The sequence below is a fragment of the Carex rostrata genome, chromosome 10 (assembly GCF_964058835.1).
Source record: "Carex rostrata chromosome 10, lpCarRost1.2, whole genome shotgun sequence".
Classification (NCBI taxonomy): Eukaryota; Viridiplantae; Streptophyta; class Magnoliopsida; order Poales; family Cyperaceae; genus Carex; species Carex rostrata.
The window spans coordinates 9,857,947-9,871,017 of NC_135927.1; the positions used below are offsets into that span (position 1 = coordinate 9,857,947).

Below are 13,071 nucleotides of genomic sequence, written 5' to 3' on the forward strand. Positions count from 1 at the left end.
TTTTTGGTGTGTCTTGCGAGAGAGAAAAGAGGAAAATAAGGTAGCAAAAACTTCTCAGGTAGCTTTTTTTTAATGGTCCAATTCAATTCCATGAAGACAGTAATTTAAAAGAAACATTCCTAGAAGAATAGAAAGTGAGCAATGATATATGTTAGCATATAACATCAATCCAGAAAGGAAGCTTCACTCATATAACCTATAGTCTATGAAGTCGACATGATAGGTATGAGAGAACACCTCAGGTATAAGTGTATAACATATATTGTTATCAAAACATACTTCAGTGAAAGCATTAGAAACAGCACAAGTAACCAATATCATATATCCAACCATACTCCATTGTTCCTGTTCCATTATTAACGGTCCAAATGCAAAAGCAATAGAAAAAAAAAAGAAAAAAGATACAAATATTGATAAAAAACATTAGACAAATGGCTAATATCCATCACTGCATTCTATTATTCAAAAGAAAATTAAAAGTATCCCGAAAATTCTACTAGTACACACTATGAAACCATTTCCCTCAAATTCCAAAGATGATGTAGATAGCTCACTTGATCCTAAAAGAATTGTTCATAATCAGCAAATGTTATCGGTGTCCAAACATCTTGAGGCTCCAAAAGTGCAAATTATCAATCTATTTCACAGTAAAGGCCCTTAAAATGCAATGGGATAAATGAGTAGCGAAAAGGATTCATGGAAGTTACCAAAGGAATTGGCCAAACTACAACGTACCCAACATTACAAATAGTTGAAACGGTGTATAGTATTTAGAACACCTAATTAACTAAAGCAGTAAAATTTATGTACTAAAGCATATCAAGGCAATTAGCAACGAGGAGCAACAAGCAATAACCAATCAAAACTAATATAAATTCATGTTAATTAAGACCTATCTGGCCGGGACAAAGAGACATGAAAATGAGAAAATTAAAAGTTTACCTTCACAAGGATTGACTAAGAGATGTGCTAGCATAGACTAGGAATAAACCAAGTGCATCTCTCGAAAGGGCAAGGTACCCTTCCCACTGTACCGGCCAAAATGTCATACACATAAGGTTTATTGTAATATGGATCAATGAAATAGATACAACCCTCTTTGAATCCGATAGAAGGTCTAGCAGTCATGGAGAAACCGATCATATTTTCTAAAAACAAAATTTGGTTCCCTATGTTGTGAATTCTGACCCAACAAGGTTGCCCATCTAATCCATCAAACTCGAGCTTATATATCTGAAAGATAGAATCCTCCACCATTTTTGTGTTCCTGTGCTCATGAAACCAAGACACTCTCAAAATTATTCCTAATGATTCCACAAGGTAAGATCTTCTTAGTAGCCAAGTGAGTTTGCTATTCTGAAACCAACTATCATTTTCAATCAGCTCATTCTCTGGTGGCGGTATCTTGTGCAACAACTTTTTTGAGGAAGCATCAAAGACTTCTGTTTCCCTTGCCACCTCAGTAGAAAAGAACATCCCTTGCCAATAACAACTGTTATAATAATATCCTTCTTGTTCAACCCACTTATTTGTGTGTAAATCATAGCAGGCCCATCCTCCTATTTCATTTGGAAGATCTAGGCTCCGATCGACAACGACAATGTTCCGATTACGAATGGGATCTGTGCCGGTCCAGATCATCCATGGGTCTAAACAACCTAAACGAGGCGAAGGAAGCAAAAACTGATCTTTACTGAGGGGATTGAAGAAAGACATGGTTTCTTCCCTGAAGTTAGTGAAAGGAAGGTAATGGCTGAAGACTCCCTCGTTGATCCAAACCCAGAGTTTTTCGGATTGGTTTAAAGTTAAATGGATCGTAAGGGTTTGTAAGGAGGAAACAGAGTAAAATTGTTGTTTTTTTGCTTAGCATAACAGAGGTGGGGCCGCATCTTCCCTCCAACAACTCGATTAACCATGGGAATTGTGCTGGAGACTCAGAGAGAGGTGGAGGAGCACCAGGTCTTGCACATGGCCTGAAGTGGATGAAATCGAGGAGGTCGGGAAGTTTTTTGGCTATGATTTGGATCAGTTCCGGTGGGAGCACCGTCCAGTCCTCCTCTTCTTCTAACATTGAGCGAGGAAGAGAAGGAAGCTGCTGCTGTGAGAAGGCACCGAGGTTTGGTTTAGGTTTTCTTTTATATTGCACGCGTGCCAGATATACACCTATTCAATGATCTTCTTTTTATGTTAGATGATTGTGCATATGCATAATTAATGCACTGTTAATTAAGGAAATACAGCTCATATAGAGCAATATATTAGTGCAATTCTTCTTAAATGATGATTTCAAAAATTTTGGAAACTCTTTTCTAAAGATTTTAAAGAAAATAACAAACTTGCACAAGTTTGAACCATATTTATTACTATTTTCCCAACATTTTTCAATCAAACGGAGAAGTAATGATTCAATCATGATTTATTGGCCAATAATAATGAAATACATTAGCCCTTAAGAAAGAAAGATATTTACACAAAATTTAAATGACATTTCAACAAGTGGGAAATTTGTTCTGAACATGTTTTAAACAGTTTAGGGTTGGGCTACATATAACTTTTTATTTCTTGTTTCATTCTCAAGATCATAAAATTATTTCAGTACTTAGAAATGATTTTTTCATTGCATAAGCTCTAACATATGTGGGTTATTCATATAATCTGATTGTACATGTTATTTTTTTTGCACATTAATTTAATTTGTAAAAGAATGCTCTAAACTACATAACAAATGGATTACTTTGGGGTTGGGCTAACATAAATATATTATTGCGATAATTTTTCTTGAGCAGAACTACAGTACCTGTTATGCAAAATCACTCATTAAGGATACATGGTGTTGATCTAGAAGAAAAATGACAGAAGTTAACATTCAATGTTCATCTCTCGACATAATATGAAAAATTAATAATTTCATATCTAATTTGAAAAAAAAAAAATTCCATTTGGTTGTTGGATTCTAGGAACTAGCTTTAAATTGAGACTTATAGTGGGGAAAAATAACTGGCCAGCTGGAGGGAACGAGCTGCGCGCCTACTAAATTAGATCTTGAGCATAATATGTTTGTATTTTTAGACTATGAAACCTAACAAAAGGAACCTCTAAGGTAACAATATAACACGTCTTACAAATATGTTGTCGATCACCGACTCAAGTTTCCCAAATATAATAACAGAGACTAATAAACATAAATCAGTTGTGATTTTACTTTTGCTAAATTGATCATGACATGATCCGCTTTCTGCAAGAACTGGTGCTCAGTAATCCCTCTTTCTGATTTAACAATTATATAGAGCATGATTTTGTTGTCAATGCTCGTCTCTGTTAATTATTTTAGCAATCTTAATTGAACAAGGGGAGTGCTATTTTTTGAGCTCTCTCAAATTGTTCAGCGTGAGAAAAAAAATTTCTTTTATAGTGCCAGATATACACCTATTCAATGATCTTGCTTTTCATGTTAGATGATTGTGCATATGCATAATTAATGCACCGTTAATTAAAGAAGTATAACTCATATAGCGCAATATATTATTGCTTCTTTATAGACAACGGGAAAAATCAGCTGGGGCGGATCCAGGATTTTTGTTAGGGAGGGGCAAAAAAATAACGAATCGGATTTAAATAGTTAATCGGATTCAAACTCATTTGCTAATCGGATATTAGATAAAAAACAATGCTCTAGTTTCTAATTTCCAATGCTCTGACTTTTAATTTTCAATCTCTGACTTCTAATCCTAATTACTAATTAGAATTTAACAAATTTATAATAATTTTAGCTCTAAATTTAACATTAATTAACAAATCAAAAGTCCAAAGGGGGCAAATAAAATTTATAATCCTAATTACTTTATAGCTTCTGTACCAATTTCCTAACACAATGCTTACATGGAGGAATAGTTTTTTGTGAACTTAAAAATGTTATTCCTCAGGGCTACAATAGCATTTACACAAAATCACTCATAATAGATACTCCAAATATCATCGAAAACAAACATAAGCATAGAATCATGAAAAAAAAAAAATGAAAGATAGATAATTACAATACTAGATAAGATTGTCAGAATTAAAACTTGATGTATCTTGTATAGAGATTAGAGAGGCATAAGATGAACAGATAGCAAAAACTACTCAGGTAACTTCTTTTCATGGACAATTCAATTCATGATAACAGTTACTTTAAAGCAACATTCCTAGAAGAACAGACGTGAGCAATGATGTATGCTAGCACAGAGTCTCAATCCAGAAAGGAAGCTTCACTCATATAATCTATAAAGTGGATAAGATAGATATAAGAACACCTCACAGGTATACCACAGATCGTAACCGAAAACCTGTTATGTTGAAAGCATTAATTTGAAACAACATTAGCAACTCATATCATATAGCTAGCCAAACATACTTTACTAGTTGTTCCTGCTGCATTCTTAATGGTCCAGATATAAACCAATAGAAAAAAAAAAGTTACAAATATTGATGACAAAGACATTTAGACAGATTGCTAATATCACCACTCTAATAAACTACTGGTTCAAAAGAAAATTTGTTCTCGATATATAATTCTACTAGTACCCTACACAATGAAATCATTTCCCTCAAATTCCAAAATTTGATGCTGATAGCTTACTTTACCTACAAAAAAAAGTTAATCACGATGTATAAGAAGCATAATAAGAATATAATGTCAATGTACAAACATCTTGAGGTTCCATATTGCAAATTATCATTCTATTTCATACTAAACCCCCAAAAATGCAATGGGATGAATTAGTAGCGACAAAGATTTTTGAAAGTTATCAAAGAAATCGGCCAACCTACAACGTACCCAACTCTACGAGTAGTTGAAACTGTCTAGAGTTTTTTTATCACCTAATTATTAATTGAAGCAGTAACCTATACAAACTAATGTGCTCACCAAGGCATTTAGCAATGAGGAACAACAAACGATATATAACCAATCAAAACTAATATAAAATAAAAAAAGTTTACCTTGACAAGGATTGATGAAGTGATGCAAGCGCTAGCATAGACCTGGGAGAAATCAAGTGCATCTCTCGAAAGGGCAAGGTACCCTTTCAACTGTACCAGCCAAAATATCATGCACATAAGGTTTATCATCATCAGGATTGATGAAATAAATGCAGCCCTCTTTGAATCCTGTAGAAGGTCTAGCAGTCATGGAGAAACCATTCATCTCTGTTAAAAACAGAATTTGGTTGCCTATGTTGTCGACTCTGCCCCAGCAAGGCTGCCCATCTAATCCAGCAAACTGAAGCCTGTAGATGTGAAAGATAGAATCCTCCACCATATTTTTGTTCTAGTACTCATAAAACCAAGACACACTCAAATTTATTCCTAGCAACTCGACAATGTATGATTCTCTTAGTTGACAAGCGGGATCACTCTTGTCAAACTAATCATTGTTCCTCAGCACACTCTCCGGTGGTGGTATCTTGTGCAACAACTTTTTCGAGGAAGTATCAAATGCCTCTGTTGTGCATGCTGCAGCTGTAGAATACAACATCCCTTGCCAATAACAAGTGTTGTAAAAGTATCCTTCTTGGTGAACCCACTCATTGCTGTGTGGATCATAGCAAGCACTTCCGCCTCTTTCATCCAAACGTGAAAGGTTCCAATTGACCACGACAATGCTCCGATCACGAATGGGATTTGTGCCAGTCCAGATCATCCATGGAGCATAAGGAGGTAAACAAGTCCAAGGAATCAAAAACTGATCTTTAGTGAGGGGATTGAAGAAAGACAAGGTGTCTTCCCATATGTCAATGAAAGGAAGGTAATGGCTGAAGACTCCCATATTGATTCAACACCAGAGACTTCTAGATTGGGTTAAACATATCGTAAGGGTATGAAAGGAGGAAACAGAGTAAGATTGTTGTATTTTACTTTGACTACCATCAACACGATCGTAACTTCCCTCCAATAACTCGAGAAACCAAGGGAGTTGTCGGGGAGGGTCGGAGAGAGGGGCAGAGAAGCGCCAGGTCTTGCAAGTAGCCCTGAAGCGGATGAAATCAAGGATGTCAGGAAGTTTCTTGGCAATGATTTGGATCAGTTCCGGTGGAAGAACTGCCCAGTCCTTATCTTGTTCTAACATTGAGAGAGGGAGAGACAAGGGACTCCACTGCTGTGAGAAGGCACGGTGGTTTTGGTTTAGATTTCTTTTGAAAACGTAACATTCATGATTTTTTTTTTTTTTTTGGAACAACTGTAAAAAGAGTCGCTATAATTTTCTTTCTAAACATGTTATTGTGGAAATATTTTTTTTTCAAGAGCTTTTCCGTTTTGCCTAGCCAAAAGATCTTTGTTACCGCATAATCCTCTGCTGCGCGCTAAATATAAATAATCATTAAATATCTTTCCTTTTTTTTATTTTTTCAATATCTACAGAACCTAAACACTAAATAAATTTTGTGAAACCGACACCCTCCTCGCACGCTACTATAATTATAACTCCAGTTGTGCTTTTGCTTTTGGTGCATTATCCCTTATTATATTCCATGCAATTTAAATTTTCAGTTGATCAATTCAAACTTCTAGATATTTATTTTGGAAATAGGTAAATTCTTACTTGAGTATGCTCATGCAATACCAGGAAATATTAAAATCAATTTTTTTAAGGTGAATTTTACTTTGAAAAAAAAAATCGTGCGTTTTTCTTTTATTATTTTAAAAGTGAGGTATACATAATGGCATGCACAAATGAAGAAATAGTCCAAATTTTTTTAACCTTAAAAAAAATAGATTTAAAAAAATATATAATGTTCTTAATCACTCGATTTTAAATTTGAGTGAGTCTATGGTACTATGCATATTACGATTTGGCCTGTGCTACGGCTTAATATTCGACTTTTCAAAATCCTAACGGTCGATCCGAACCATTCATCTTGTTCTCCATATTAATATGTGTTTGGAGACCAAATTTTACATTTTTTGAAATTTTTTTACTATTTTTTTAGATTTATTGAAATCAATGTTTTTGGATGGTCCAGAATTTTCAGATCAAGTGATTTTCTAAATATCTAAAAGAATAGTAAAAAAATTTCAAAAAATGTAAAATTTGGTCTCCAAAAACATATTAATATGGAGAACAAGATGAACGGTTCGGATCGACCATTAGGATTTTGAAAACTCAAATATTAAGCCGTAGCACGGACCAACCCGTGATATGCATAGTACCATAGACTCACTCTTTAAATTTTTATAAAAGTTCTTATAGACGGACTTAGTTTAACTAAGTTCCATGTTTTCATGACGCTATTATTCATTCTGTCCAAAAAAATTTTTTTGTCATTACTATTCATCGCGTCCCATATTTTTTAGAAACTTAGTATAGTGACAAACATATATTAATTAGTTGAGAAAATTTCCAGTGTTCCCATTTAAACTTTCAAAATAGCCAATTTTCTATAAATACATTATAATATCCAATATCCTCATTTTAACTAAATTTTCTTTCTTCCATTTCATTTTTATTTATTTTATTTTTTGTTTAATTGTTTAAAATATGTATGACCAATATACCCTCTTAAAGAAAAAAAACACGGTCAGTCTCTGTTGAGAATACACTTGGCAGCTGAAGATTTGGAAATCAAAGAAGATATGATAGGATTCATATCTATTCAAATTGGGAAAGAAGATATGAAGAAAGAAAAATGAATATGAGCAACACATATATTTTCTTTCATATATAGATAGTAGTTGATTTCCTTCTAATTGTTAGATTGAGTATTCTATGTTTAACAAATGTAATTGATTTACTAGAGAGGAGGGTTCAAATGCACCCAAATTTTTGTGCACCCAAATGCACCCTATTCTTTTTCTCCATTTCAAAGTCCGAATAGTCAATCTGAACCGTTAGATGCGATATATATATTAAGATGTGCTTGGAGACCAAATTTTACATTTTTTGGAATGTTTTTACTATTTATTAAGCCACTTTGAAAAATCGCTGATCCAATGGTCCAGAAAATGTAAAATCAGCGATTTTCAAAGTGACTTAATAAATAGTAAACAAATTCCAACAAATGTAAAATTTGGTCTCCAAGTACATCTTAATATATAGATCACATCTAACGGTTCGGATTGACTATTTTGACTTTGAAAATGGAGAAAAAGGATTTAAAAGATTGGGTGCACAAAAATTTGGGTGCATTTGAACCCTCCTCTTTACTAGAATATCTAGGTTTAATCTGCATATTTGTATGGTCCAATTTAATACCATGAAGACAGTTATTTCAAAGAAACATTCCAAGAAGAATAGAAATGAGCAATCGATCGAACCAATGATACATGTTGGCACATGGCGTCAACTGTGTCAATCCCAAAAGGAGGCTTAATTCGCTCATATAATCAATAAAGCGGATAAGATAGATACAAGAACACCTCAGGTATACCATAGATTGTTATTGAAAGCATTTGAAACAACACAAGTAGCTCAAATCAAATATCAAAACATAGTCCAGATCGATACAAAAGCAATAGAAACAAAGATACAATTAATATTTATGACAAAAACATTAGACAGATGGCTAATATCCAGCACTTGTAGTCCATTCATTCAAAAGAAACAAATAATTATCCTGAGATTTAATTTCTACTTGTACACACAATGAAACCATTGCCCTCAAGTTCCAAAGATGATGAAGATAACCCATTTTTTCCTACAAAAAACATTTAATTATATATGAGCTAATATCAGCATAATCAGAAAATGTACACTGTTAATGTCCAAACATCTTGAGTTTCCCAAAAATAATACACATTGAAGTTAGATCTATCTGGCTAGGGCAATGTGACCTAAGAAAAATAAAAAAGTTTACCTTGACAATGATTGATGAAGCGACGTGCTAACATAGACTGGGAAGAAACCAAGTGCACTTCTTGAAAGGGCAAGGTAACCTTTCAACTGTACCGGCCAAAATGTCATGTACATAAGGTTTATCTTTATAGGGATTGATAAAATAAATACAATTTTCTCTGAATCCGGTAGATGGTCTAGCAGTCATGGAGAAACCAGTCATCTCCTCTAAAAACAGAACTTGGTTCCCTATATTGTCGATTCTGACCCAGCAAGCTTGCCCATCTAATCCATCAAATTCAAGCTTGTAAATGTGAAAGATCGAATCCTCTGCAGTGTAATTGTCCCTGTCAGAAAACCAAGACACTCTCAAAACTGTTCCTAACGACTCGACAAAGTAAGATTTGGTAGGTGGACAAGCGAAGTAGCCCTTGTCAAACAAATTATATTTCCTCACTTCATTGTCAGGTGGCGGTATCTTGTGCAACAACTTTTCCGAGGAAGCATCAAAGACTTTGGTTTCCCTTCCCTCACCTGTAGAAAATACCATACCTTGCCAATAACAAATGTTGTAACAGTATTTTTGTTGTTGTGGTAGTTGATCAACCCACTCATTGTTGTGTGGATCATAGAAGGCCCATCTGCCTAGTTCATTCCAAAACTGCCAAAGGTTCTGATTAACAACAACAATGCTCCGAATATCAAGGGGATCTGGGCCATTCCCTCGCATCCGTGGGATATCAAGACCTATGAAAGGCCAAGGAAGCAAAAACTGACCTCTATTGAGGGGATTGAAGAAAGACAATGTCTCTTCCTTGATGTTTGTGGAGACAAGGTAATGGCTGAAAACTCCCCCGTTGATCAATGTCCAGAGTGTCTTGGATTGGTTTAAACAGATCGTAACAGTTTGACAGGAGGAAACAGAGTAAAATCGTGGTCTTACACTTAGACAACGGTAATCTTCGCTCTCCGATAATTCGAGTAACCAAGGGACTTGAGATGGAGAGTCAGAGAGAGGGGTTGAGGACCGCCAGATCTTGCATGCGGCACGGAATCGGATGAAATCAAGGATGTCAGAAAGTTTATTGGCGATGATTTGGATGAGCTCTGGTGGGAGCACCGTCCAATCTTTTTCTTGTTCTAACATTGAGTGTGCGAGAGAGAGAAGGGCTATTCACCGCTGTGAGAAGGCACCGAAGTTTTGGTTTAGATTTTCTTTTGAAGATGCAACATTCATACTTTTTATTTTTGTTTGGAACAAGCTTTAGTAAATAGAGCTGCTATAAATTTCTTTCGAGAAAATTTACTGTGGAATTATATATTTTTTCAACAGATTTTCCGTTTTGTCTAGCCAAACTTAATCCTTTGCTTCTAAATATAAATAATCGCTAAAAAGCTTTCCCCACCGACTCAAGTTTCCCAAATATATCAACAGAACCTACCTTAAATAAGGCTTGAATTTTGAAACATGTCTAAAGTCCTTTGGACTCATTTCGTCGAAAGAGCAAAATACACCTTTCGATATATCGTTGCTAATAATAATTTAATTAATTAAAATCTTTTCATTTCTGCAAAGCTTTGTAATTTGATGAAATAATCATGATATTATTTAAATCTCCATTAGTCTGAGAGACCTCCATGACATTCTCAAATTAATGTCCTATTTTCTGCAAACTATTGTGTCTATATTAAGTTTTTTTTTCGTAATTATTAGAATTAATAATTACTAATAGACACATAGTGTTTCACAATCCTTAATTATTTGTATTAATAATTAGATTTATCTATAATAGTATAATAGATTTTTTTTAATTATATAGAAAATTCAGTAACTCAATGAACTAAAACTATTATTTATTTAATATTAAACTATGTTGCTTTATATTTTGCATTTTCGATGAAATAATTGCTTCCATTATTGGTACGAAATATAACATTTGAGAAAGTAATGGAGATGTCCATTCTTCTGGGTACGTAAATGGGAATTTTAAATAGTTAATATGTTGTACGTTGAATTTACAATGCCTTGAGAAAATAGAAAGAATTTATTACTTCACTAAAGAACAATTATATCTCAATTAAATTGATTAACAACAAGGGGATATCAAACGGTGGGTAGTGCTCTTTGCACAAAGATGCATGATCCAAAAAGCTTCGAACAAGTTTTCAAACCCCCTAAATAAATCTTGTGAAACCGACACCCTCCTGGCTCCATGCTATTGGTGCATTATTATATTCCATGCAATTTAATTAACCTTTCAGCTCAATTCAATTATGTTGGGAAACTACTGGTTGTGGAGAACTCAATTGATGACGAAACGGATTTGGTCGGGAGCTCCTCTTTCTGGTCGTGCGCGCAAGATCCTGAATCATTCAAACTTCTAGATATTTTTTTGGAAAATAAATAAAGTTTTAGTTAAGCAAATTCAATACCTAAAAATATTAAAATTTGTCTAGGATTTTTTTTTTTGTTTGAGAGAAAAGTGTGCGTCGGCCCACAAGTTCCATTAAAATTGACACCAGAAGTGTCTCTAGTACTAAGACCAATTATTCACTACTACAAAAAACATTTTTACCATGACTCATTTACCATCGGATGTGCTTCCGCACAGATAGTGTTCGTCACAAGTGGCAACACTGTAATTATATTTAACTTTTTACTATCGGTTGGCGTTTAACAAACCGATGGCGCTGATGGACCTCCCCCTTTGCGGTTTTTTTTATTCAACTGTTGGTTTTGATTGACTCTGCAACATCGGTTGGGCTATTTCATCAATATAAACTTCTTCTTCTTCTTCTTTTTTTTAACGGATGACACTGTTCTCAAGTAACAACGATATAAATACTTGAAAAATAAATTGGTATAAATTAATTAACCACTCTCATATATGTATTCAATTAATTGATTGTGATGTATTGTGTTACGTTACGAAATTTTTACAATTAAATTGAATTGAATTAAGAGAAAGAATCAAGTTAATTGTGTTAATAAAATGAAAGTTTAAACCTTAACCAAGGTTTCCCTAAATAAGTAAGTTAATTGTGAATTGAAACCGCGTCGAAATTTCGAGATTTCGGAACTTTATAGGCTCAGTGCGGATTAGATTGACCGCAGTGCGGGTGGAAGTCATCCGCAGTGGCTCAGACTTTTTCTGGAATTTTGACAAAAAAATGACTAAGTAGTGAGTGCGGGTGAGGGATCCGCAGTGCGGATGGGTTTAGCCGCACTCATGAATTTCTGTATTGCAGTGAATTTTTCTGAAATCGGCTAAGTAGTGAGTGCGGATGAGGTTGAACCGCAGTGCGGATCAGGTTCATCCGCAGTAGGCTCGGACTTTTCCTGGATTCGGCTGACAACCGACTAAGTCTCGAGTGCGGATTAGGTAACCCGCAGTGCGGATTGGCTAATCCGCATTCAGGGTAATTTTAACCCTAAAACCCAAATTAAACCTTCTCTCTCTCTCACTTCACCATTATCCCCATTTCTAAGTTATTTTCGGTTAAGAGAGAAGGAAAAGATCCCGTGAGTTTCCGTTTCGTTCAGACTCCCGATTGTTGCGAGAAATCGAGTTTGGAACCGAGAAAGCAGCCGAGGATCTCTCAGAACCCTTCTATTTGGTATTTCTTTCTCTCATTTTTACTTTCGAAACCTCGAATTTTCTCGATTTCTCGGATTCTCGTTTTAAACCCGAGATTTGTGCTCGAATTGCTCGAGGACTAGTTCCTCTACACTTCTTACTAGTTTGTTTGTCATTCTTTTTCCCGATTTCTTCCGATTTATGAAATCTGATTTCTAGGGTTTCGTGCCAAAATTGAAAGTTGGCATAATCGTGATTTGATTTGCCTAACCCGACCAATTAGACTTGTAATCGGTAGGGTTGCCTCCTGATCGTGAATTTTTAGAACATTTAACGGCCGATTTGAGGTTTTGACCAAATTAGGGTTAACCAAACGGTGGATTGAATTGAACCGAGAACCAAAGTAGTGAAACGGTGATTGATGGTCACCAAATGGAGTTTGTATGGTCCCGAGGACCTAGATGAATTTTGTGTGGTTTTAGAGGATTTTGGTAAGAAATAATGAACCGAACGAATTGATACCAAAAACATCGAAATTGATTAGGGAAGGTATAAGCCCTAGAAGTAACTCGAGTAAACCTCTCGACCCTGAACCAATGTTAAACCTAGTATACGTATGATATAGGTGTAGGCTCGGTCGAGCAAGAACTTGCGAGACCATACGAGACGTCCGATCCTTAGCTT

The 13,071-nt window shown here is 34.9% G+C and overlaps 1 protein-coding gene across 1 annotated transcript; it reads right to left on the bottom strand.

Moving 5' to 3' along the window:
• Nucleotides 1-8,858: 8,858 nt before the first annotated feature.
• Nucleotides 8,859-9,956, bottom strand: LOC144560276 (putative F-box protein At2g16290). Its single transcript, XM_078309442.1, has one exon. The coding sequence runs from the start codon at nucleotides 9,954-9,956 to the stop codon at nucleotides 8,859-8,861; it is 1,098 nt and encodes a 365-aa protein (XP_078165568.1).
• Between the last annotated feature and the right edge of the window lie 3,115 nt (nucleotides 9,957-13,071).

Excerpts from the sequence above, each read along its gene's own strand:
- LOC144560276 (XM_078309442.1), bottom strand. The coding sequence starts at position 9,956 with ATGTTAGAACAAGAAAAAGATTGGACGGTGCTCCCACCAGAGCTCATC.